Genomic DNA, 27,932 nt, shown 5'->3' with positions numbered 1-27,932 from the left:
TAATAACTCTTTTCATAACATATGCTTGGCGATTTTTATAAAAATATATAACTTGTGAAGTAAAACTGAAAATTGGCTATTTTTCTTTTTATCAGATAGAACCTAGTTAACGTTCTATATGATAATTGTAATGTTTTAATTACTTTATCATTCCCATGAAGGTAGGGACTAGGGAGATACAGAAGAAATCTTTTCTAAATTACTCTTATTACGTAATAGTATTTTATGCATAAATAATAAAATAAATGCTTTTTATTGAATTTCTCTGGTTTATGGTGTAAACTTTAGAGGCTCTTACAAAAAAATCATGATGATCGATGACAAATATAACGTAAGAAACAACTTCAATGAGTAGACCTTATTTAATGTAAGATGAATATGGGTAATGGTATGTTTTTTTGTTAATGTCAAAGCAATTAGGTATCAAATACTCTACTTGTAACTTCTTAATACAAAAACTAAGTGCTACTCATATAAAATATTGGTTTGCCAATCTTCCAAACAAACAAACTTTCGAAAGAGTTTTAAGTTTTTAGTCAGACATTCTATATTTTCTCTCATGGAAAATTGTACTTGAGTTGTAAAGTAAGTTTACCTAAATGATAGAGCACCGAGGCTCGAAACCTCGAGTAGTAGTTAATCGGACGAGTCAGTATGTCGGTCTAGCTGGGGACAAGGTCGAGTCAGCAGTTTTCGTGAATGCCGTACTGCTAGACGACAGTTTCAGTATAATTTTTTCGGCCACGTGCTAAACGTCGTTCATTCATGCGTGCGAATGAATGGGGAGCGTCGCAAGCGCTGAAACAGTCGGCCGCCGCACGCCCGCGCGCACGTCGCGCAGCGCTGGCGCCTGCGCAACGCGAGTGACACCACACAGTCCACACACGTATCACAGTGAGCCACAGTGAGCCACACAGAGCCACACTGAGCCACACTGCCACTGCCACTGTGCACCACCAGCACACTACACCGGATCTTCTCTCGGTGCGTCATCTATTTATACCACTCTTTAAAAACACGATCTCCCGAACACCGACCTTGAACAAAATGTGCCGTGGTTTCATTCATTAAAATTATCACTTTCAAACGTATCTCAGACGCAAATCGTTCTCTCTTAACATGCGATGACGGACGATTCGCTAATTGAAGTTAATTTATTAGATATATAACCGTTGTTAAGATGATATTAATTGGGTGACTGGCATCAATTTCGTTCATTTAACCGCCGTACTCATAGTTTCCTACGCGTTACTCATTTTCATTGCGAGGTATTCAATGATCAAGTCGCCGCCTCCTCTATTCGAGCCGACAGACAATCGTAGCGTCAACGTTACCATGTAGAGTCGATTTCAATAGAGGTTCATAGAATACATTGACAGGAAATTATAAGTCGTCAGCAGTCGTTGCGTTAGCAATAGCAATGTCCCGTTGCACGTAGGTTGGTGTATGTAAGACGGTAAGACCGCTAGACAGCGGCCGCGACACCGCGCCGCCGCACCGGCGACGTTGTATCGATACCCTACACCTACTCGATGAATACAGGAAGCGGTTCTCCACTTTCATCGTTTCTCAGTATGAATACGCTACTATTGTGTCAAAACGGACCATTTTGATGACACCTGGAAACCAGACATTACAACAAAACGCGTGCCAAATCGGCTCAACAAAAAATATGCCATCCGGATACAGTTTCAGATAAAGATCACCTTAAGGGCTTCCAAAGAGATACCGTTGCTCTAAAAGAATGAACGTTATCTCTCTTAAAAGCCAATATGACGGGCTTTCAAAAAACTCAGTCGGTTATCAACGTGGCGCCAGTCTTGTTTTTTGCCAAGATAATGCTGAGTGAACTGTGAAAAAACTCTTTAACCGACTAGACCAGATATATAAAACGGCGACAAAGATTTGATTGTGCAGAATAATCACTCGTCTTGAATATACAGATCCACATTTAGGTACATCTTAGAATGTAATGAGTTGTTAGTCGTATGTTGCATGACATCGCTCATCGCTGACCAAATGGGGAGGTCCTTTTCGCGGAAACAGATTTCGCTGAATGACAACAGCGCACTGTTTGTGTCTCCACTCTCCAGTCTTTCCGCTTATAAATATTCCGTTTGGGACAGATTGTTTCTGTTGAAAGCTGCAATGGGATAATGATTAATCTCGGAGCTGGTGTAGTTGGAAGTATTCGCGACAGTTGTAGGTAGGTGTCGGTTCGCGCGCGAGTGCACGCGTGACTAGCGCGGATCGAGGAGCGGACAACGCGACCTCGTCCAGATAAATCTATCAATGAACACGATAAGGGGAGCGCGTGTCACGCAACCGCAGGAAGTGCCCCAACTCGCCTCCTGCACTCTGAACTGAACCCGACGCACCATATCGCCCGCACTACATCATTCAATAGTTTTAAATACACTCCGCTTAATGTACTTGCTTGTTTACAACGACATTACATGTCTTGTAAGTACTAAACACGACACAGCAAGCCTATATGTTACTAAGAAAGTTAATTAGATGGTCATATCGCAACATCGAAATAGAACATATAGAATCTTTATAAAGTGACTAACCTACAAAATACTAGAATTTAAAGTAATGTATTCAGTATTTTTGTAAGCATGTTACATTATAGCTGATACACTTTAAATACATTTCCTTTCATACTACAATGTAGTATGGAAACACTACAAAGTTATCTGCTACAATTTTCCTACATGCATTACGTATTATTTACGAGTTTTTTTAGATTAAGATAAGCTGAACGACGACGTTTAGGATAAAGATCTACTTATTTCATGTGAATGGCAAACAACACTGTTACATTATGTAAATCATAAAATTGAAAAAATTCAATAGAAAATATTAGACGGGAATGAAATGTTTCGCAAAACTTTATACAGTTTCATATGAAAGTTGTGGGAGAGACTAATAAAAGCGTAACCATGTTGTCTCAAGAAACTATCGGGAAGTCGGTCGTTAACGCCTTAAACTGTTAAACTCTAAATTGGAAATGTTTATCTCGATTTTAAGTACATTCGATCCATTAATTCGTCATGCGATGGCACTGTTATATTCAGAGGATATCGGTGTGCGTAGGCAGAAGGTAGTTGGCGCACCTTCTTAAGGCAATATAACAAATGAAACAAAAATATCAAAGCGTAAACAAATCGTTATTCTCATTTTGTGAAATATAACAACACTCGAGACTGCTAATTGAGTCGGTAGGCGTGTAAGTGGCCGACTGAAGGATACTTTGCCTTTTAAAATGCTAAGACCTCGTTAAAATTAAGTCATAAACTATACTTCAACTATTTTATGGACAATCTAGCTTTTAGATGGAGTTTTCCTATTGTGTAATAGGTATATATAGATAGAGCTTAAATTTGACTTCGACATTTACATATAAGCTCTCAATGCAATGCGTTAACGTTACATTTAATAACCAAATTGCCTTAGATTTTAAAAAGCATTACGGCACACTAATGTCTATTTAAAATTTAGAATGAATTGGCAAGTTACTTTACCTCTAATTTAATGACTTTTGCATGAGATGATGATTAAGATGTACTTAATCAGGTACAATTAATAAAAACCATCCCGATATAGCTACCTTTAAAACCGCGTCTATTTCCTTTACCTTCCAGATTTTACTTTTCAAATGAAAAAAAATCTTTTTTGTAAATGTTTGTGTTTCGTATAACAGTCTGAAATGAGCAGTAGTAATTTTGTTAAAAAAAATTATGCATTCTGCAACATTCATCGGCCGTTGCTTAATAGAAACACGTGTAGGAAGTAAGTACTGTTTAATCTGCAGTGTAGGCTTTACCTAATTGGTTAAGCAATTCGTGTATATTTGCATGCAAAAGTGCAACACAAATTCTTTGAAATTCGACTGAGTACAGTTTACAAAAGGTAAAATATCTTAAGACAAATCTTACGTAAACATTTTTAAGGGCTTTGACAAACGTATAAAAGCAACAGTCGTAAAATTTCCTCTGAATTCGATTTCTGTGTATTAAAGCAATCATATTTGCAATTAACGTCACCAAACACAATAGCTTTACGAGTCCAAACTGAACCGAATGCCATCGCCTTGTGAAGGACGGTGCCGTCAACTTTCGCATCCAATAAGGTGCATACCATATCAATATATTGCATAACAGTCAAGAATCGCCGGTCCACTTTCCACCTGCCCACGGATTACTCTGTGGGTTAAGAATTTGGTACTAACAGCCAGCCATGGATTGTATGCGTTGCGAAACGACACGACCAAATTGGAGGTACAACAGTACGTAGGCGAGCTGAATAGCATGCTGCCCACGATTCGTTTTAATAATCGAGTCCCCATATTAACATTAGGTATACATAGGTGCTTAGGTAATGCCTCTTACTAAAACGGCTGATGGGAACTGAATAGCCGTCGTATATCATGTCTAATTAAACAGAGGTGCGGTTTCTGTTGCTGCTTGTTCTTCTTGAAATATGATAGTTGATTTAGCCTCATCGTAAGCTAATTATTCATCAATAATTTAGCTTAGGATCAGAAACATTTTAACTCTTTAGCAAGACTATCAATTGACTCACAATAAAACGTATTGTCAGCGTGGAAGTACAGAGTACTTAGACGAAGAGTCGTGACAGAATATGTTGTAAACAAAATTACCCTTAAATTTTTTTAAGGAAAAAGCAAAATAAAACACAGATTCGGTCGTTAACAAAGAAGCAAAGCAAACAAGTTGCAGCAGTAGCTTACAGATCAAAAGTGTCATATGTCATCTTAGAATGCATAACAAACTACAGAGTGAGACGTTAATATTAAATTACTTAGTGTCAATTAGGTACAAGAGTATCGGCGCTAGTGTTTGATTTATGATATATCTGTAGTTCGGCACATCGTTGTTGCACAATCGGCTCGCGTCTCAAAGTATGATTACGTTGCTTCCAGGAAGATCACCAATCGCTTTGTGCTTTGACGCAGTAGTTTCATTGAATTACAATGCTTCTGAGTAAAGCAGTTCACAATTCTGTTTAATATACAATTGGATGCTGTTCGTTGTAAAGGGTCAGAAGGTTATTGTGTCTTTTTTTAGACGTTTAATGTTTTTTTCAAAAATAGATTTATATTATTTATTTATTTTCATTTCAATTTTTGATTTAAAATCATACTTCTGATTAATAAGGTGAGACTTTGCCTACCATTATATTCAGACATATTACAATCAAGTACATAGTCAGTGACATCTAACATTATAACATGACTGAAAATTCGATAAGAACAAGATTTTCCAAAATGTCATTTCATGTAGAGCCACTCTATTACGAAACGTTTAACGTTTCGATTGTGTATTTCCCTATAAGGCACTTTCACTGGAATTGATTAAAAATGTTCCTATAACAAACTTGGCGTAATAAAACCTTTAGTCTTTTAGACTTTACAGGGATACATAGCCCTATTGTCATTACTGCTAAAACCTAGACATGCAAATAGCAACAAGAATAACAACAAACTGTAGGAAGGTTCCACAAATTAATGAATGCACCAATCATCCGCGATATGGGACAGTTATCATGCGATTACCTGTGAATTGAATATCAATTGTGCAACTATTGTAGGTGGGACCACATTCTCTGAATAGGGATACATTGGTACAAGTCTCAGGCTTCGAGGTGTGGGTACATCGTGGGTGCGCCGCCGACGCGACAGCGGCTATCATTCCATTTATTATCTACACATTAACACACACGCACATATTGTGTTGCATTAAGCAGTAAATGAAATTATAATATTCATTGGTTAGCTAACTCTCTTACTTCTGCGTTAGATAACTGTAACTCTACGTAGCGGTCGAAAATTGTTCGCTCGCAATTCCAAAAGTCAGTCACAGCTTTTTAATGCATCGGAATTGTGAAACGATATGTTAAAAACAGATCCGAGGGAAATCATAAAATTAACCCGTTAAAGCAAAAGAAATACAATAATATACTTTTTATACACTGATGTTTGACTAACATCATTTTTAATATTTGCTTCACGGCCCGGTAGAGTGCAGCAGGTACACTAGCACTCCATAATACAAACAAAAACTATTATCAAACACGCCTCTGTCTATCCTGTCTGCGTTAAACATGCGTGATGTTGTAAACTATTTGCATAGTAGAAGTAATAACCAGCTACAATATGAACTTCAGTACAAAAATACATTTGGACGTTTAGACAGGCCCGAGACGCTCGAAAGGTCGATACGGAAATATGCGCCAAGTCATCGATCTAGTCCAGATCCACTTCAACCTAACTATAATCTAGACTTTAATAGAATGCAGTCTGCTTTAAACGTTTATAATCAAGATTTGTTGGATAGTTTTTAACAAGCTGATACGATCAAAAGAAATAATGGCTGTGTTGCTGCCATGAACATGCATTTATCGTGAAATGATGGACAAAGAATGAAGTCTGGTATTCAATTGGAAGTATATGAACTTTTATTATTGTGGTTATAATTCTGCGGGTTTATGATTTTTATTTTATTTGATTGTACAGAATACTGAGACACATACCATAAATAAGCACAAGTTTTCAATTAATAGCTATAAACTCACACATCTACTTATATAAAGTTCTATTTCTTAAATCGTGCAGTCGAGAACAGCTCGCGATTGTCATATTTATAGTTCTGCCGTATCTAAGAATGAAACGATGGCACGTGCCGGAAACGTTATACTATATGAAAACTCGAAGAAATGTCATGAGCTAATCATTGGGCGCCGGAAACAGGAATGTCTGGTCATATAACGGCTTAAATATGTCTAAGAAATGGGAGTTGTACGGGGAAATGCCCACGTCAGGACTTAAGGAATGTTGGTCCGCATGCGATTCCTGTAATTCGGTCTAAATCATCTCGTCGCCCGGCTTTTAAGTTGAATACGTATCGTGACTGTAGTTTTGCATCGAATTATCCTTATTGCAAGCGACTATTTCAACTGCAGATAAAAAAACATGAAAAAACTTTTGAGGCACTTGCCTTCACTTAAATTGACGACGTCGCACTGATCTTTTCACAATACAATTAAAATATATTACAAACATCTCCTTGATAAACGCTTAATTTAACAGCTGTTGTAACAGATGAGCTAATTTAGGCTAATAGCCCAATTTTTAAGCTCCGACATCTGTATCCAGTTAAAGTTAATCTAGCTTATAACTAGAGTTGTCAAGGCTAGGAAGCGAATAAATATTAGCATCAAAACTTCGAATCATCTCCGTTCTATGCCCATTCGTGTCTACCTCTGGTCTCATTAACTATAGGTCAATAAAACTTAGAGAAGATTTTACCTTATTAATCACTATGTTGGAATTTCATACCAGGATATTCCTGGTAGGAATAGTAAAAACAAGTTACTTTGTTAGTTGGTAGTCTAACTAAATGACCTTTTTAACCCGTAACTGTCTCACTGATCCTTAGGGGTCTTCTCGAAAAGAGTGTAAAGCCTTGAGTCCACCTCGCTGGGCAAGTGCGGGTTAGGGATTTAAATATGTTGTTTTTGTAAATATAATTTCTTTAAACTGTCTAACATTATATGAAACTTATGCACTTAGCTACAAAACATGTAACCAAAGACTAAATAATCAAAAAGCGACAAATATTGTCTGCCGGCACTCTCAATACTGCAAGATATGGGTTGGATACACATTTGAATATCAATCTGATACATTACATGTGATATATGTGTACAAGTTGCATGTGTTATGTACCTACCATCTACTACATACTCAAGTCTGGCACCACAAGTGGATAGCTGACGTAGAGTTCCGAGAATTCTTAATAAAGTGATGATGTTTTGTGTAAATTTCACGGAAACATCGGCCACGATTAATGTGTTAAGAACACAAATGCGTCTATTTTTCAATATTTACGGCTGAAATCTTTAGTTTGCGGACTTTGTACCTACTACGTTTAAACATTTTATGTAAGTTTAGATCTCTTTCCCTATATTTTTCAAAACATAAACGACTTGCGTCCAAAGTTCGTATAAATATGTTTTATGTCCAAGTTCTTCGTGCAAGAGAAATTTTGACAAATTTTCGTCTAGTAGTGTCGAGTAACCGGTCCTTGAAATAGCATATAATATGCTGGTGATAGGACTTCTGATCATTTGTTACTGAGAAGTTCGAGCTGAAGTTAAAAAAGCTTAAAAACATACCCTAATAAACAGATCCAAAATTATGTGAGTGTACACTAGTAGAGTGAAGGACTGAAAGGAAATTAGAAAATTGATGTATTGATGAAAAATCCCTTATTAGACTTATAACAACGGTTTTTTGCTGGTTAGTGCAACTTTTTCAACGTAAATTGTGTTATATAACATTTAGTTTTATTATGAAAATTGGCCGTGTGTTACTTATAATAGGCATGTTTTATGTGTTAAAATAGTCCTAGATACTTGTCTCGAGCTCTGCACAAAGTTAAATCATGCAGTATAGACATTGAAATTCATAAAATTATGAGTTGATTTATATTGACCATTATATTTATCCGACAAACTATACATTTCTAAGGCATACTCGTCAGGTATTATTTCCTTCTAATAGGATTTCTTTGCATCTTTGAGTTAGACTTCTAAGATCAACAACTTAGTAGAGCCTTGTGTGCGTGTTTCGCGGTTTGTGCAGGTATTCAGAATTTAGAAGGTTTTTATAGGTACTGACGCTGACGGTTGCATGTACGATACAGTATTTTATTTTGGGTATACGCATATTGTTACTAATAATCTAGATTTATCGTAGCTACATGCAAAAGGCTCTTTTCTATGCTGTAGAACTAAACATACCAACCTAAAAAGCCCCGATCCTAAGAAACCATTTCCTTCACTTAACTTACACGAAAACATGACAATCCATAAAATATCCAGTTACTTAAAAGTATCCGTTGTGTTATAAATAAACAATTTATAGCTATAATAGTTATTACGCCCACTTCCACCGTAGTGCCTCCAGATGGCGTTATGATTAGTTATTCAATTTATAACGTACGTTGAGATCTCAATATCAATAAATGACATAAGGATTATAATTAAAATCATTAAGTTTATACGCGTAAGACACTTATTTATTTTAAAATAAATGATAAGCTTTAAACAATGAAATCTCTCATGTTTATTACGATAATAATCTTAAAAAGGAAATGTGCGTGGTAGCCGAGAGCATTAGTGACCTGTATCATAATCAGAGAAAGGATTGAATCGCAGTATAGTTCCAATATTTCGGTGTGGCAGGGCGCAGGGTCGTCGACCGCACTCTTCGGTGTTGGTGCCGTGCTATTTCGAGGCGGCGAGCATCGGCGAGCGCGCCCGACTCGAGCCGATCGCGCGATGTGCCGCGCACGCGTAAACAAACATGGCCGAACTGTCATTCACTAATTCATTCATAAGTGATCATTGTATTTGACAAACTGAGTCGCACTCATTATCTATGTGCCTCTATAAACAATGTACACGGCTACATTGTGTTATTTTTTTCAAACTTATTATTACAACATCCACACGAAACTGACGTGGTAACGTACACAACACGGAATGAAAGCTGGCATACAGTCTTCGGTGTTTAGTCTCGTTGAGTTAGAGACGTAGGTAAATGCAAAGTTTCAAGTAATTATTGTGTTTCCATGTATGTTTTGAATAGCCGCAATATTTTTTTAAACACTTTCTAAATGTCAAACCTCAATATCTAGAAAAGTTACTATGTAGTCACATAATATGAATTTAAATCATTTGAATTATATGATAACTTATGAATATTCCTATACTTAATTTGTTTTTTTTTATAACATGCTATTAACATCAAGAATTAGGTATCTTTTTTTACTACTGAATCCAGAAAAAAGCTTATTGAACAGATTTTCATCAAATGTAGAATATTGATGGTCGATAGCTTATTTGATAACAAAGTATACTACAAAAACGTTTTAGTTATTATTTAAGAATCGTATCGAATTATGACTGTCTCGCTAACGAGTGTAATGTCTCGCGGCCGATGAAGGCAAGCATTGTTCGTGACATGTGGACCAGATAGCACATCTGTAGCGCATATTCTGACACGCCTTTTGTTCCAACCCTGACCATGTGGCTCGCGGACGGAACGCGCTGGTTTTTGTCGCATTTTTTCGGTATACGAAAAACTTCTTAAGAAAATACCAGATTATACATGTGGCTATTATTGAATATCCCGTCACTAGTACCGGTCAAGACCGGAGGCTAATAATAATCATATTGCAGTAACTGCTTTTAACATCCGTCAACTATCCGGTAGCCATAGCAGTAATATCTATAAACAGTCCAACTACATTTGAATCAGTTTTGAAATCTCGATTTTTATACGAATAGTTGTTTAGACTGGCTTTATTCAATAAAACATTCAGAAAGTGATTCGATTGTACAATAAAAAGTGTATAAAATAGTTGATCATGATGATGTTAGTCGTGAATGCGAGTGCGCAGCGTCGTCGGCGGTACCACGTGGTTGTTGAAGAGTTGCCAACGCTCGCTTACCCGACACCGCTTCCTGTTTACCGCGCCGTCTGTTCGACACTACGCTTCTACGGGGCCTAGCGGAATTACCAAAAGCTATTTTTCGTCACAACAGAGTAACATGAACGTGTAATAATTGTTACGAAGGAACGAGAGCACTCCACGTAATATTGGGCTCTAATAATGTTTTAAAACTAATTGATAAAATATTCATGATATTTAAAAACACGACTTTGGTGACAATTTGATATTATGTTTGAACCTAGACATGCATCTACATATGTATAAAGGGAGTTTTTAAAAATAAGCAAACTAAGAAACCTAGATCGCAGCGGGAAACAACACGAAGCATATTATGTCGTGACTTGCTCGGGGAAGAAACTGACACAAATTGAAGCCCTTTTTCACTGACTGCAGTCATTGCGCTTAAAGTTCTACTCAACTGCACGCAAAGTGTAGTGTTTTTCATTCTCAAATTCATTTTTGTCCAAATACTTAAGTTCTACACGCTCATTTGTGTGATAACCAAACAACTCAATTGATTTCAAAACGATTTCGAGATCGGTCTCTGTGTAATTTACAATCAGCTATGCATATCTACCATACCTACCTATAATGTTATTAAAAACTATTTGATTTAAGTAGCGAATACCCTTTAAACGTCCCCAGTAACTTATTTGACATTGCCCAACTTGGCGTGTATCAAATATATCAAAAACGTATTGTAGAATCGAGAGTTCCGCGTAAGGCATGGCCTTGATAGATTTTGACTAAACATTTTTTCTCATTCTCGTGTAGCGTACACAGATAACACATTGTGTCACCTTATCAAAGCGACCAATAACGACTAAATTATACTTGAGAATTTGGCAAAATATATGATATAAATAACGTAGTTTTTTAACAGCTCCGCGTGTAGATAAATATAAATATTGGTATTATATTCAACAAAGATGTTTAATTTCGGTTCGCGATTCATTTTATCTCTTCAACTTCAGAAAGTTTCATTCATATCTTTATACTTATAAAAACAACCGAATACTGATAACAATCTGGATGTCAGTAAAGAAGTTTCATACAGTTTCGAATGAAGCAGTGACATGTTGAACGTTACATGTGTGCTCTCGACTCTACCACATTCGAGCGCGGGATAGGCTTAACGGAGGACGCAATTATGATGATTAAATGAAACTGGTTCTTCGACGACCGCTCCGTTGCCGGGATGTCGATGTATAGAACACATTCTACACTTACCTTTACTCAGTATCGAATGTCTCGCGACGCGCTCCTATCGCTCAAGTTATAAGACATAAAATAGATCATACACGTCAGTTGTAACAGCACATTTTCAGTAGGTAATATCATAAGATAGAACCTCAACCACACCCAGATAGAGCGCAACACTGACTCTTTAATGTTAAATTAGCGATTATTACCGATTACACCTAAACAGTAAATGACGTGGCGAAATTAATGCATCAGCTGACTAACTTTACAGAAATCAATTAGATGTGTTCTGAATTATAACAATCAGTTTACATATATTCTAACTGTACAACGTTAATATCTTAGCTGCAAATACACCGCAATTTGATTATACATTGTAGAGCAAATAATTAAATGAAGACAGCTTTTATGTTATAGATTTCTCACAAAATAAAAGCTGATTTAATAACTTAAGATTGGTTATAAAATCGAAACTAGGTGACTGGCACTCAGATCCTGTACAACTTTCGACATCCGGTACTGCGAGTTTGATGGTTCAGTATTATAATTTTCCTTACTAAAACAAGATAAGTGAGGATGTCTCACATATACCTACCTACTTTAACAGTTGTGTTTGTTTATTGGTAGCTCTATCATGTAGGTGTGGATATGGACAGTTTATTTCAATGTTATATCAATACTATATATTTCGATAGTGAAACTAATAATGATGAATGAGTGCAGACTGCAGTTTATTACGCTGAGTTTTAAATTTGAATGTGAAAATAATGTATTGGTAGTGTTAAATATTTGGAGCAGAAAGTACCAGGGTTTAAGTAAACTTTAACAGTGAAGACAGAAGGAGCGGCCGCTTCAAAGAGATATAAATACTCGACGGCGCCGGTCCACGACAACGTACGGAACTCTTCATCTTGACAGCCGATCTTTCAGTAAGATAGACGATGTAATAGGTGCAGTCAGCGTTTCTTGTGTGTAACTTAAAGATCTAACTTCTAGTATTGACATGTAATTTGCAAAACATCAGTTGAAGACAAGCTTAACGCTACGCTTTTGGAAGTACCGAATGTGATTTAAGTTACAGCATAACTTATTCAGTCATACTACACGTCTAACTATGAAGCAAATTACAACAAAAAGTTAACATTGATTTGTTACATTATCATACATCCTTGAAGTTTTTTTTCATGTCGATAGTCCAAACAATCTGAGCGTTGTGCGAGCCATTATGACCTTCAGGTGAGCTTTGATAGGGAACCGTGCAACATTAACTCCAGATTTCGTTCAATCAAATCGTCTCACGGGGAAAACAGGGTAATATTTAAGATAAACGTACTTATCGATTTTAATAGCAAGTTGGCAGACTGACGGAAGTCAGTTCACAGAGTAGTAATTACTTACTAAAGCAGGCAATTACAACTCTCTAGCTGGCATTAATCGATCACTTCCAGAGTAACAAACTTGGGCTTTCTAAAACAGTTTCCAGGATTTTGTAATGAAACAAGCATAATTATTGTCGACAATCAAAGCTCTAACTAGGTCAGATATTCACTTTGTCGAGAGTTCGGTGGACATCAGTTCGGATAAGAATTATTTATCTATAAAGTAATATTCTCGATGGTCCGGGTGGGCGTTGAGAACGTGGATATTTCGGGCCATTATCACGCGCCCACGCTTCGCTATTGGCAGAAAAATGTTACAAAAATACATAGTGGCAATTTACAGTCTGTCTTATACGGGGTCAGCTACTGACATTGATGCCATCTTTGATTGTCTTTGCCGTTAACGAAGCAGTGGCTACTAGGTACTAGGCTATTTCCCAGCATCATGTCCCAGTTTGCGGGGTCTTTTAATTATGATTTTGTAGCTTTTGTCCTTCATGCTCCGAAGTAACCAAATGTCGTAGATCTTGTTTTAACATTGAGTGTTATCTGTATCCCTTATCATTATTACTGAGAACCGAGAGACAGACGTAATGGAAGATATGTGTTCCAGAGCAGTGCGTTCTCTAGCCCGTTTCCGGTGGTTGTTTACAAAAAATATAATATAAACTCTTGTCCAAAGCGGCTATACGAACCGGCCGGCCGAGATACTTGCTACGATTAAAAATCGTTACAACTTCCGTTCGGGTCCGAGACGCGGAGCGGAGCTCCAGATAAAAAAGATAAATAAGAAAAATAACTTAAAGATCGATACGGTGGAACGGCGCTACCTGTTTTTTCACTGCTTAGCTTGCGGCCATCGAGCTTCTCTCGTGTACACTCCGCTGTCGTCCAATACTTAAACTGTAATGATTGCTGTTTCTATATCACAAACCAGATGATTTGAAACAATCACACGCACCTGCTACAAAAATACTTGTCCTAAGAAGTGTTACTATATGTTAAACGTTTTATTTGGTTTCCATATTTTTGTAAATTATGATGTTACTTTATTATGAAAATGAAACATTGCAACATCTTGTTATCTGCACAAATATAGTACATAATGTAATACAAACTTGAATCACATTGTCCATTACCGGCCAAAAAAGAGCTTAACGACGTAAGCAACAGCAGTTTATCGTGCGGATTTACCTCATGACCTGTTAAGATTAAATCTCAATGGACACTGATGAAATTAATAACGATCTTTGATAAAACTGTTCCAAAAATAAACATTGAACCAACAAAATTCTCGCAATTAATGTAGCAGTTCTTGTAACCCAAATTAACATATCATTAATACAGTATCCACTATTATTTGAGGAACTCTAATATAACGATCGATTCCTTAGAAGATTTATAATGCTAAATGATAGCGCCGTCTGAGTGAATTAGCATCACATGATGTCATGTATCCGGCTGCATCCATAAGAGGGGCTATAAATCGAACGGGTTAGATGTTTTACTTCAGTGCAACCGGTAATGGAAGATATCAGATTAATAAAAGATGTCGATGAGACCAGGCGAGATGCACAGCAATTTCACGAGTGCTGCGCCATGATAATTAAGTGTTCGAATAGTGTATGGTGGTGTGCGTGGGCTCGTCGCTCCGCGCGCTCGGCGCTGAGTCGATACGGCGGGCGCGGAGCAGGCATATCAAGTCTGGTAACTATGCGGCGTAACTCCGGTAGCGACGCAACAGGTCTGTGGCGGGACGCGGCCGCGGCCGCGGGGCGGTAGGAAATCCTTCGCGCACGCACGCACACAGCGCGCCGTACGCGTGTGTGCACCATCCGGTTTTGTTTGCGTGTGAGCAATGCATACACGCGAGTTGCGCCTGTGGTGAGCTGTATCGAGTCGATCGATCAATGAGCTCGACATCGACTCGGACTCTTGCCTGCATGCAACTCATTGATTAACGCTATGAACGTGGAATTGTTTATTCATTCATGATGAATATTTTATATCAAATGGACGTTTTTCTTATCCGTATTCAGACTTAATTTTTTCCTTATAATGGTCACTACTTGCCACCTGTGCCGTTTAAGCCAAATCGCGTACACAGGCCATTATGCACACTGTTACGGTAAATTGTAAAGCCAGAATGGCAAACTGCTCCTAACAAATATTGTTATAAGCATGATTGGAATACGTAAAATATAGCTAGGGCCAACTTCAAGTTTTAAGTAATACATTTCATTCTTCAAGTTCAATACATACATGACATCATTATATACCTACGAATCATAAGTAACAAAATTACTTTAAACGTTATTTTTCTTTTCACAGATGAATACTGCCCACGTAATATGTAGGTGAGTACCTACTGAGTAAGAACGTTAGATATAATAGCAAATACTTTGTAATTATGTATTTATCCGAGAAAAAAACTTATTTTTAATTTAATACCTTTGCCATGAGACAAACGAACCATGCACAAGAACGCGGAATCATAGTTTAATGATTCAGTTTTAAATATGTAAGTACTGTAGTATCTTTAAATACATAACAGTACACAAATGTATGTACCGTAAGGAAACATACTAAGTTGTACGCTAACTACTCTACCAATTAACCTAAACTAAACTAATACGTATAAAATTGTACCGTCTATTAATAAAGGATGTCATTAAAGATAAAAAGATGATAGATTTAGAGAAACTCAGCAGAAATCTCGTTGACTGCAGGAATTACCCGAGTACCGGTTCTGACACATACATAAACGGTCATCGCGAAAGGAAGAGAAGCATTTTCGGAGGGCATAGAGTTTTGACAACATCGTCTTAATGGCGTATTTTAGAGGGACATTACTATACTAACAAACTAATCGCAAAACCTATCTCATGTGCACACAGAAGTAGGAAAAACTCTAAAGTTTTCAAGTAATATTTTGTGATAGAGCAAAGGAAAACAAAATGATTCATAGTTTAGTGGAAAATGAAGTAATATTTAAATTATCTAAAATCCTTCGAATTCGAAATTCTTGGAAATCCTTTAATGAATGCGCATTGTCTTTGCATTGCATTTTATTTTATTTGCTAATCAATGAGGAAAACTTCATTCATGACAATGATTTCACAGGATCAACAATATACATAGTGACATTGTCAAAGCAAAAGTATACATTTTTAAAAAGACATCATCTCAATAAAATTTGTGGCTCGCGGTTTTGAAAAATGCTAAGATTAAGCATTTTCAACGACTTACATAATTAGGTGTTCTTTATTTAAAACTATGGAGGAACTTGTTGTTAAAGGTCAGCAAACTTCCATAAAATCAACGGAAATCAAACAGATTTGCAAAATACAGATAGGTATGAGTGACATCTTAGGCAATAATTTATTGGCATACTCGTTATAGGATCTAGAGACCTTAAGCAAGCACAGGTGTGGGTCGGTAGTGGTGGGCTCGGAATTCGCGGCGACGCTGCTCGACGCTCGGTGGTCGGGCGCGGGAGGCGCGTAGGCGGTGGCTGGCCCGTTCGCCCACGGCGCCGCACCTAGCCGCGCCGCCGCCAAGGTGTAAATCACGACACCTCCGACGCATCGCTAGTTACCACCAGCCACCAGACTTAATCGGATTTCATCTGATCATCCAGATGGTCTACTACAATGACATTGTCTTTATTTTAGGCCATGTAAAGCCTACACTAAGCAATATATGCGACGGAAATCAATTACGTATTTCGATAACCGAACAAAACAAATGAACTACAACAGGCTACAAAAACAAACGGAATGCGCAAAAATAGTCATTCAAAATAAGTTTACAGATTGAGATTTTTTATCTACTATACTTACAACAATGTTGTAATTATTTACCTACTTGAATTCACGTAAAACGCGCTAAACGTTAATTCAACTGATGTTGTAACACAGTTAATAATTTACCAACTAGGTATTGTTTCTCAGAATCTAATCTTAACTGTGGGAACGTAATAAAAAGTGTTTTCGCAAAATCGCTACTAAGGACTCTGCGATTATACTTCATCATCAGATAAATCCTTTAAATCATGAAACCAGCTAAATAACTCAATAATATAGTGGTCGGCTTCAAATTATAGGTGAAAACGATTTCGTAAAATCTTGGGGCTATATTGAATCACTCGGTATACGAACACGTATACATGTATATTTTTGTAATGGTCTAAGTAGGTGATGCAGAAACACCAAGAACTGCTTTGTGGTTGGCTCACAAAACACAAAGAAGACAGCTAAGACTGGAACTGACAAAACAAAACTTAGAAAGTCTTCTAACAAAAGTAAATTTGCCTAATCCGATTACATAAACAGCATAGACTAAAACGGGTACATATCCTCTTTTAAATAAAATAGATCTACAATAGCGACATTTTCCTTTATATTTCAAAGTAACCAATAAGCAATGTTAAGCCATTACACGTTACATACTAGTATTTTAATTTTTCAACTTGGACAGATAGGACTGTAGAAATAATGGTACATGTTACTGCCGATGGGAGTAATGGAGCAAAACTAGAGGTGTTGGACGCAACTTTGCGATCTATTTCATGAGTCATAAAGTTTAGTATCAAATGACGCTGCAGTGATAGTTAAGCCATATTCAAGGTGGAAAGTGATGTCATTGGCCCTACTGCGTGCTGTGGACGCTCCACTCGCTCTCTGTCACAGCTACTTTTGCTTTTCGAGTGAACATTGTCCATTCTGGCCGCGCACGTCATTACTTTGGTATTTTCTAATCACGAGTTTTAGAATGTAGAAAACAGCCCTAAAATTGTCTTGAACAGATTCATAACATCATGTAAAAGTGGTAACAAACACACAAGCTTGAACACTTGTTCGTCTTTAACGGATACAAATACTGCTAAAATAGTAACTCATTATAGTAGCTGTTAAATGTCAAGTGCTAACGTAAAAGACCCAAACTGAAGACATACATAGAAAAAAACACTTAAAGGCGTAAAAGATTCTATGATTTTGAGCCCAAAAATTGTTGTAAGACAATGTAAATAGCAGGATAAACCAAATATCTCCATAAGAAGTATATGGTTTAAGAGAAGCCAATGTAACTGAAGAAATTATACAGACCTTAGAGACTATTGCAATAAGTAAAGGTCTTTTCAGATCTTAAATACCTACCCACAAAGTCTTATTTGGATGAAGAGAAATAATTCAATGGCTAGCATTACTCAAATCGGGAAGGTGTATTTCCGAAGTGATGTGTTAAGTCTTCAAAGCAATCTAAAAGAAACTGTGGCGACTTAATCTCAAGAGGAAGTTTTAGTTAAAACGGTATCAAAGGCCATTATGAACGTGTCGTCAATTTGGTACGTGAGTGTTAGTTTGGCATGCGGGTCGAGTGAAGTGGTGTGGCTTCCTGCGCTCGTTGGTCGGGAGCTGTATTGCTGTAATAGTCGTCGCGATGGCAAGCAGCGGAGTGGCACGGAGCACGGAGGGCCGGCGGACGACGGACGCGGACGGACGGCCTCACGGAAGGTCGACCGCCTCGTCCGAGCCGCGCCACTCTCCGCCCGCCTCACCTCACCCGACCGCTACGTGGAATTTATATAATTGCCTTCAATTAAAACAAGAATACACCGAATACCATCTTTGATACACAAACATAGATATAGCCATTTTTAATTACTCATACACCGCTTAGTCAAACACTGAACGAATTGCGAGAATAATGTATCATCATCTTAATTACACGGCGACGAGTATTCGCTACTACACATCCGCCGCGGTGCTCGGCGGTCGTACGCACAATAACAATTTTAGTAATACCATCTGTCAATTGTGTATGCTATTATCGTCCCTACGCTGAGGTAATAATATGATATCGATGTAGCGAAGTGAGTTTGATATGCGATATAAATTATCTTTTAGCGTGTGTATTAAATAACCGCATGGTATAGAAACGGCTAAGGTCACCGGCGATGAGTGTGTGCCATGAATGGGCCGAGTCGTGCGCGATACTCGACCATTCAACGAGATCCTTCATTCTAGCTTTTGTTATTACGTAATACTCGGTCCATATTGGTCAATTAATTAAAATACTTATTGCTATTAAAAATGTGCCTGGGCGCACGTTTATCTTTAAGCTGTTATGTAAGCATATACGATACCAGGCTTATAATAAACACGTTGTAGAAATTAATTATAACTATACGTAGAGTAGGAATCTTATTGTGTAGGTGGCGTGCAAAACGTCGTCTACATTGTAGGTGATATTGGCCCTTCGCTGCGCAGGCGCATGTAGACACGAATGCGTTTATACTATTAAATAGGCACCTACTTAGTTTTGACGGTGTATTTTATATTTGAATCGACTTAAAGTGCATATTAACGTAGATTTACGTTAGACTCATTAAATCAACATCGTATCCATTTTTATTTTAAATGTCTCATACGGTTTACTCATTGTAGACTGTTTGACGGAGAAATTATAAATTTGGCACGATGATAAAACGTTGACCCATGTCAGTTAACACTTAAAATGTTTATCTCTAGACTGCTGTGACTCGATACTATTTTATGTGTATTATATTATTATCAAAGAGTTCCTAATTATCATTTTATTTTTTTCCAGTTACAAGAACTTGCTTTTTAACTTTGTGTTAAAATACTTGGAATACACATTTATATTTTTCTAATATAATGATGCCTTTAATCGTGTTAGCTATATGTATATATCATTCAACATGCTAATCTATTTACATATAATGTAAATTAATGCAGATTAGGTTTACTTTTTACGAAGTTTTTGCAGTAGCTAGCTAGGTTTGTTGTAAGGTTTCTACAAAGACAAACTTAGAACTGACTAATTCGAAAACGATCGAAATAAAATTTAATTTTTATTTTGCAGCCAAATTAAGCGTCTTACAATTATTTGTATCTTGGAAAGAGCTGCAACTACACACAAAAATTTGCCCACTAAGCAGATAAACCACTAGAACTTTGGTTTAGAAAATATTTCCGAAGCGCGACGACCCGAGTCGAACGGACGCAAAATATGCGCGGATCGCACCGACATTAGTCGCAACGCTCTCATTCACGTTTCTTTTATCTGTGACAAACATCCGGCATTATTTTCAACGCGTCTACGGCGTTAGTACTCCAATATTATCAAACGATTTGACCATACTATACGATAATATATATTTAGACAAACAGAACTCTTAAATGAACCGTTTATCAACTTTTAAACTCGCAAAAGATAACTGTTATGTTCAAAACAATAGTATTATCTTTATTATGTAACTAGACAAGTTATTACGTAATATAGGTATTGTCGATGAATAATTGCATACTGTTAAATTTATACATAAACACACTATCAGCCAATTATCTTTGCAATAACTAAAGTTTTCGAATATAACGAGCAGAGATAACAACGCCAACAGGAAGCTCAAAGATGATATTTGAGAAAACAATTGATTATGTTGTTAACCATATCACGACACTACAAGGAAATAAAATAAGTACTTAATGAGTTATCTGTTTAAACTTAATAACAGTTAGCTTAAAAAGGGGCAACACTGTTATAGTCCAAAAAAATCAGTACCAATCGCTATGAACATGCAAGATTGTTAAGCCATATAGACGCCGGAACCCATTTTAATTCTTAAAACATAAAAGTAGTAACATAGTTATAAAACAGATGGGACCAATTTAGCTGCATAGGTGCAAGCAATGGCGGATGGAAAGTGCGGGCGGAGGCGAAGGCGGCTTCCGCTTCGACTCGGCTCGCACCGCCTTCAGAATAACAAACGAAACCTGATTTCTATCGACTGGGCCAACGATTACACCGCCTACTCTGCCATGAGAACACTTTTATCCATAATGATTCAAGCAACAACTATTATTAGCATGGAATTTTGGAAAAAAAATGTACGTGCATCACAGAAAATCATTAAGAAAATATATATACGGTAATATGGCAATAATAATAATGAGGAACGAATGTTTGGAAGAGCTGTGTCAATGTACTACTAACTTATAGAATTAAAACAATGAGAAACAAGAGTCATGTACGGCGAAAATTGTTTTCTTATTAACTCCATTGTCTGGACGAACTCCAGAATAATAGTAGGTTGACTATTACATTCCATGAAGAGGGTACATCGTCCAACTTGGAAAGCAATGATATCGTTTTCACTAACGACGTATACCTATTTAAGCCACCCATTGTGACTTCCATTGTTCTTCCACGATGGGCATCACTTTTCGTTACTCATGAATTCAATAAGGTACTGCTACTTGCAATTATTGGAAGAACTGAATGCACAAACAAAAGAATTAATATTAAGCATTTGAAACATGTATAGACTAGCGACTAACACAATGTTGCTATAACAATAATGATAAGTCAATTTAACGTATCAAATTAGTTGCTTTTGATTCAGAAACATAGTTTTATTTTTGCGTGTGAAAGTTAAAAATGATCTGTTTAAAACTTAACTCGAACTTATACTAGGAACATCGATCATACGAAGATAACAGTTGAAACCTACGTTAGTCTTGCCTACGTGAGAAACTGCAAAACTTAATAATTGCAGTTAACAGCTAGTAGCTTACACCCAATGGATGCAGTTTCATAACTTAGTTTTCTGAGCTTCTATAATAGTACAAACCGCCAAAACGCGTGGCCCGACCAACAAATGTAACAATAGAATTTAAAGCGAATGTACAAACTCAGGTAGAGAAAGATTTTTTTCGAAGGCTATGGCCATTCTTCGGCCCCATCCATTCAGTATAGCTGCTCTTTTGTTCTAATTTGGTTAATATTTATATCCTTAGGCGAGTTTCTGTTCAGACAGATGAATGGTTTTTTTAAGCGACTTTATGTTTATTCATATTTGTTTTGATTCTGAACGGACGAAATCTCAAGAGATTGACTCTACCATTATACTTAATGACGAGTACGGTGGGTAAATGTTGCATGAGATCTCATGGTCAATTAACACAGAAGATATTTTGTCACTGCGAGCCAGTTTTACAGATTATGGATAAGATTCGGAAAAACTTATCTGATAGGTAAATAAAAGTCACAGATAGCATACCACTTTATAACCGAACTTACTCAGAAGATTGAGTTACTTTTCAAGTGGTATTCTAAGTCTGTGAAAAATGACATAGGAATCTAAGATATAAAAAAAATCTAAATCTAGACTAAGTTAAGCTACAACACAAAAGTCTGGGTGATAAATAATAATAATAATACATATAAAGTAGTAATGTACCTACATATGTTTGCGATGCGATTTGGTACATTTTGACAGTTGTGATAGTTGTAAATCGTAGTGTGTTTAATGGTGATAGGTTGTAATGTGACATCCGTGGCGGTGTGGCGCTGCGTTATCGCTTGTCCTTGACACAGAGACGCGGCGTGCACAACGCGCCTTATTGTCGCTGCAACCTTGCGAAAATTACCGCTCGCGATAACAGATGCCGTCGTCGTCGACGGCGACGCGTCTCTCGACCACGCGCTTACCAAAATATAGTAGTGAATGGAATCGTTACGTGCCCATGAATTTCAAAACATCGTTAATCTGAAATAGAATGCTAATGATGTTTGCCTCCGTATAAATAAAAATATTGTTGCGTGTATTCAAACTTCTTCGTTCGACTTCTAATTTGCATGTTCTTTAAATGATGATATTGGAAATGGGGTTCGCAGATTTCTACATCTGAAAGCACTATGCAGTTGCAGGGCATATGTGGGTGGTATCCCGGTGGAGCGACTCTTGTCGACCGGAAACCCAATTCCCGGATGCGGCTGCGCGGGGGGATCTCGCCGGAAGCTTGGTAAACGAGCACATCCGCTGCCGCCGCCCGCGCCGCAAAATTTGGCACCGCGAGCGCTCGCAGCCCGCTTCCGGCCTCCGCCCCCCGGACCCCTAACGTCGCTCTCGCCCGCGAAAATAGCGGCCAACCGCTCCGTGTACGCGGTTCATTCAGTATGGCCGCCTTCCATTCATAAAAAGGCGAGGCGCGGGCGGCGTGTTGCGCGGTGAAGGGAGGGCGGCCTCTCCCGCCGACCCGCACCCGCGGCCGACGCCAGTGCGGAATGTGCCAGCGAACGGAACGGTCGTTTCGTCGGAGCGTAGCCCTAGCGCTCCCGGTTTTCCATTAAAATGTGTATAAGAATAAGTGCAGTGAATCCGCACGAGTTCGGAACGGTTACAAAAAACGCCGTCGTCGAGATTAGGAGTAGAAATCAACGAAGAACTTCAGCGAGGAAGTGAGTAGCGGCCATATTGCAGTGATAACCGCGCGGCGGGCGGACGAGAATCGAGGCCGGTGCGTGGGCCGCCCCCCGCCCGCGCCAGGTGCCGCTCCGGACCGCGCCGGTCTCATGAACCTTCCCGTGGATTTGCGCGGCCGAAATTTGGTGGTTCTGCCATATTTTTGTGTGTCAGTGTATCTACCGGCGCGGTTTCGGTGCGGTACGACCACTTGGTCAACAAGCGACAAATTGTCTCAGTGATGTGTGTTGGGCCACTTGGCCCGAGTGCCCTTGTGTGTGGAGCGATGTGTGTAGGAGACGTGTGACCGTGGAATGTCTGCTTCGTAAGTACATAAGTCGTCCTGACGTGGGACTTCTCGCCCACCGATCAAAACCGTCTATTTGTTCGGATACGAAATTCGCGGCGGATACAAGTAGCTACTTTCTGCATGTAGATCACGTAGTCATGCGTAGGTAGTAATTACATGGATTGCGAAGAAATCAAGCTAACATGAATGACGAGAGGCGACGCCTCGCTTCGCCGCCTGGCGACCGGCACACGTGCAACGATCAGCGCTAATAGCGAGAACATTCTCAACAAACGAGTTAATAATAATGCTTTCATTTATTGTATGATTCAAATCTATTTATACGGCGTTTGTAATTTAAACTAAAAAAAAACTTCAACGCATAGTACACCAACAACTACGCTAATGCATAATCAAGTAGAGTCAAAGTGCCCTGATAGAAAAAGCACTCGGTAATTGAAGAACAGAACGAATTCATCGAAATACGAATATTAAAATATAACCACATTTATTATAGCAACAAGAAGACGAATTTCGACAGGGGCTTGATAACTGTGAGCACAGATAAAGAATAAATTGTAAACAATGGCCACATAAACTTTTAATATCTTGTAACGAACTCTGTAGATAAGAAGTATATTTAGACAAAACAAAATAAGAATATTATTTGTAATATAACGGATACTTTTACGTAAATCTTGTTAGATTACGACCGCATTTTAGATCGATACCTACGACGAAGGAGTTAAAAATAACAAAATGTATTGAAGAATATTATAAATTAGCAATATATCTACGATATTTTATCCTTACTCATTCTTCGCATTTATATGTGAATAACTAACATAACAACATAGCATTCATCAAGATACAATAATATGTGTGTGTAACCTTTTACTCGACAAATAGTATTTGTGCACTTCAATTATTGTACTAAACAAACGCGAAACTGGCACAACACCTTTCTATTTTTTTTACATGAAGTTATGTTAGCCATACTTCATTCGTTTTTTCATAGAAGAAATCTTTCCACGGGTGCGAAGGAATGATTACAAAGCTGTTTAACAATACGGTTTTAAAGTAACTATTCAACAGAAATCTATTGCACAGCGGTCAAAATCATTTCAGCATTCATTTTTTAAGATTCTGGCAGAAATTGTAAATCAAGAGTTCAGAAACTGCAAATGTGCTGTCTTCAGTACTTTGATTTGTACAACATTTGACATGTAAGAGGCAAGATAAACAATATGTTATGCCGTTGGATACCGTACAGACTCTTCCGGAATCTATCAAGATAATGGCAATATAGAAGTTGAGTTCTATAGACTCTTAATCTGCTTATTTCAACGTGCAAAGTTCTTGCAATCAAGTAATCAGCTGCCTTATAGTGAATAAAAAAGTCACGTGTTAACACAGACGAAGTACATGCTCATCACAGCCTCAAAGGATAGTATTACACGATTGACAAATGCGAGTAAAGAATTGTATAACCAGACAATATAGGAAACTGAGCAGAGTTGTTTTTTGTGTTGCTTTTAACACTTAGATACTGATAATGGAACAATGCATTTTATTGCAAAAATAACGAAGAAAAGGGAGCAGCAACCAGTACTCGGGTACGAGTCATTCATTCCAAAGGTTATGATGATCCACATACAAATTAAATGGAAAGCACGCCAGCTGTCTGGCACAACGAAGAAAAATATAAAATTAGCTTAATGGATGTAATATTGAATACATTTCAGAGCAAAGCAGGTTAAACCAGTAGTATTTGGTATCTGTCTACTATTTTCTTAAATAAGAGATAAAATATATTTAAATTCGTATTGACTATTGACCTATGACTGAAACCGATAAAGGTGAGAATAAAATAACGCTAAAATATTATTGACATAAATCACACCATGTCATTACTGCATTGAAAAGATAAAACTGTAAAAGGAAATTAATGTAGCGACATTAAACTTTTCAAAGAGTAAATGAATACGGTTGTATCCAAGAGAATAATTCGAGTCAGGAATAATAAACCCGTGAGGTTTGATGACCGAGTACGAAACATTTCAATAATCGTAGTAAGAATCGAAATTTTATGAATATTCCCCAACGGTTTGGCAGCGACTGTTTTTCATTCTGATTTCTGCATAGTATCGAGAATCAAACGACTTTAAAACATCTGCTTAATGAAAGCTATCTATCGAGTAATAATGGCCCAATACAGATTCTTTTAAATATCAAGAACACATAAAACGATGTTGAAAGTTAGCTACCTACGCAGTATTAATTAACCAGAATCTGATTGTTGCTTAACACCATCATGACTTTTCGCAATAATCAAATTTAACAACGTCGATTCGGAGGATTTCATGAACAGAAGAAACTGTTCTGCGCAGACAAAAACACGTCGTTTTCAATAATCATTATACTTCCCTAAATCATACGTAAAGGGCGGTACGGACGGTTGCTCCACACACTAGATTAAGCAAAAAAACATACGCACACAACATTATTACATAGAGAACTCGTAACAAGTTTGAGACGAAGCAGGAAGACATTTATGTCGAAATTACTGTTAGTCAGTCGACTGTATAGGTTTCACTTAGTTTTTGACGTAATGAATGTGGATGAAAGTGAGAAACGTCTAACGATTTCATTATCTAGCGACGTATCGTCCGCGTCGGTATCTCGACTAATGCGAACGTGTATTCGATCCGCAGGTGGGGACGATGAGGGAACAGGAAGGCGACGGCCCGGAGAGCCGTTAGCCGTACTCGATGGATGAGTATGGCGGGCCGGCGGCGCCGCCCCGGCCGCCCAAGCCGGCGGCGCGCGTCCACAGGCCGACGGGCGCGCGCCAGCCCACCGTGTCGCTGCTGCGGCCGCGGCCCGAGGCCGAGCGCGAGCGCAACGCCTACGTGGAGGCGCCGCGGCGAGCACACGCCGCCGCGCCCGCGCCGCACTCGGCCGCGCACCAGCCGCTCAAGCCGGTGACGACGCAGCCGGCCGCCGCGGCCGACAAGCGGCGCGCCGGCGCCCTCCCGGCCGACTCGATCGTGTGCGAGAGCTGCGGCCGCTGCCGCTGCGAGCAGTGCGCGCGCCCGCGCCCGCTGCCGTCGCGCTGGCTGTGCGGCTCGTGCCTGTGCAGCGCCGAGGCGTGCGTGGACTACGCGTCGTGCATGTGCTGCGTGAAGGCGCTGTTCTACCACTGCGGGAGCGGCGAGGAGGAGGCGGGCGAGCCGTGCGCCTGCGGGCCGCGCCTGGCCTGCGTGGGCGCGCTGGCGGTGCCGCTGCCGTGCCTGTGGCTGTACTGGCCGCTGCGCGGGTGTGCGGCGGCGGGGCAGGCGCTGTACGCGCGCTGCCGCCGGTCCGGCTGTCGCTGCCCGGAGCCTCCGCCGCGGCTCTCCAGTATTATCTAGTCCCGCCGCGCGCCGCCCGCGCACTCCGAAGCGCCGAGTCGAGCGGCGCGACCGCCTTGTACAAATATTTATTTGCGAGCGGAACGCTTCGGACCGCGCGGGGGTGGACTCAGTGATCGCTGTGCCTGGTCCGAGTGGTGTGTGGTGGCGCGGGGCCGGCGTCGGACGAGAGCCCCGCGCTCACTGAGTGAATCGTCTACGAGTACCTTGTAAATATAGTCGTATAGTGTGAATGTACGTGAACGTGTCGCCCGAACGTCGAAAGTCTCAAATTTTCTTGAGACCGTAACGTGTCATAAGAAAACGTTAACGTTAGTATTTTGGATTCTACAAAAAATCCAGAGAAGATTAAGAAATGAGATATAAAACATACTTATTAAGATGTAGATAATTTACCATTTATTTATTAACTGAATTTGTATTTATTTGTAAATAAAACGACATTATATTATAAATACGAATGTTTACTACATTAATTTGTTTTTTTCTATACCTTTTAATAATCAACCGCTGATAATGATTGTTCTGTGAGTGTGCAAAATCATAACTATAAATAATAAGTAAGACTTACATGTATACTTCAGTTGTGACTTGATGTTTCTTGTAGGTGATATAATCACTAATCTCAAAAAAACTATGTTGTAAATATAGGTGTTCTGAAAAGTGCACCCCGTTGTGCTCGTATGAACAAATCACATAATTGTCAGTAGAATCAACTGTGTAACAACTGTACATAATGTATATTAGTATTGAAAAGTAACACTACAGAAATATGAGGTATATTTACATATTTGTAAGACAAAAATAAATATACCATGATAATGAGACTGA

General features: G+C 38.7%; 1 protein-coding gene across 3 annotated transcripts; it reads left to right on the top strand.

Annotated features, from left to right (window-relative positions):
* The first annotated feature begins 816 nt into the window (after nt 1-816).
* sty (sprouty signaling antagonist) lies at nt 817-27,932 on the top strand. Of its 3 annotated transcripts, XM_076116605.1 has the most exons (3): nt 817-984; nt 15,461-15,486; nt 26,403-27,932. In XM_076116605.1, the coding sequence occupies exon 3, from the start codon at nt 26,460-26,462 to the stop codon at nt 27,099-27,101; it is 642 nt and encodes a 213-aa protein (XP_075972720.1). In that variant the 5' UTR covers nt 817-984; nt 15,461-15,486; nt 26,403-26,459; the 3' UTR covers nt 27,102-27,932. The 3 variants fall into 3 exon arrangements, with proteins under 3 accessions (XP_075972720.1, XP_075972719.1, XP_075972721.1); XM_076116604.1 differs by lacking the exons at nt 817-984; nt 15,461-15,486 and adding an exon at nt 23,137-23,395; XM_076116606.1 differs by lacking the exons at nt 817-984; nt 15,461-15,486 and adding an exon at nt 23,402-23,724.

The sequence above is a fragment of the Anticarsia gemmatalis genome, chromosome 7 (assembly GCF_050436995.1).
Source record: "Anticarsia gemmatalis isolate Benzon Research Colony breed Stoneville strain chromosome 7, ilAntGemm2 primary, whole genome shotgun sequence".
NCBI lineage: Eukaryota > Metazoa > Arthropoda > Insecta > Lepidoptera > Erebidae > Anticarsia > Anticarsia gemmatalis.
This window is presented reverse-complemented; position numbering and strand designations above follow the sequence as displayed.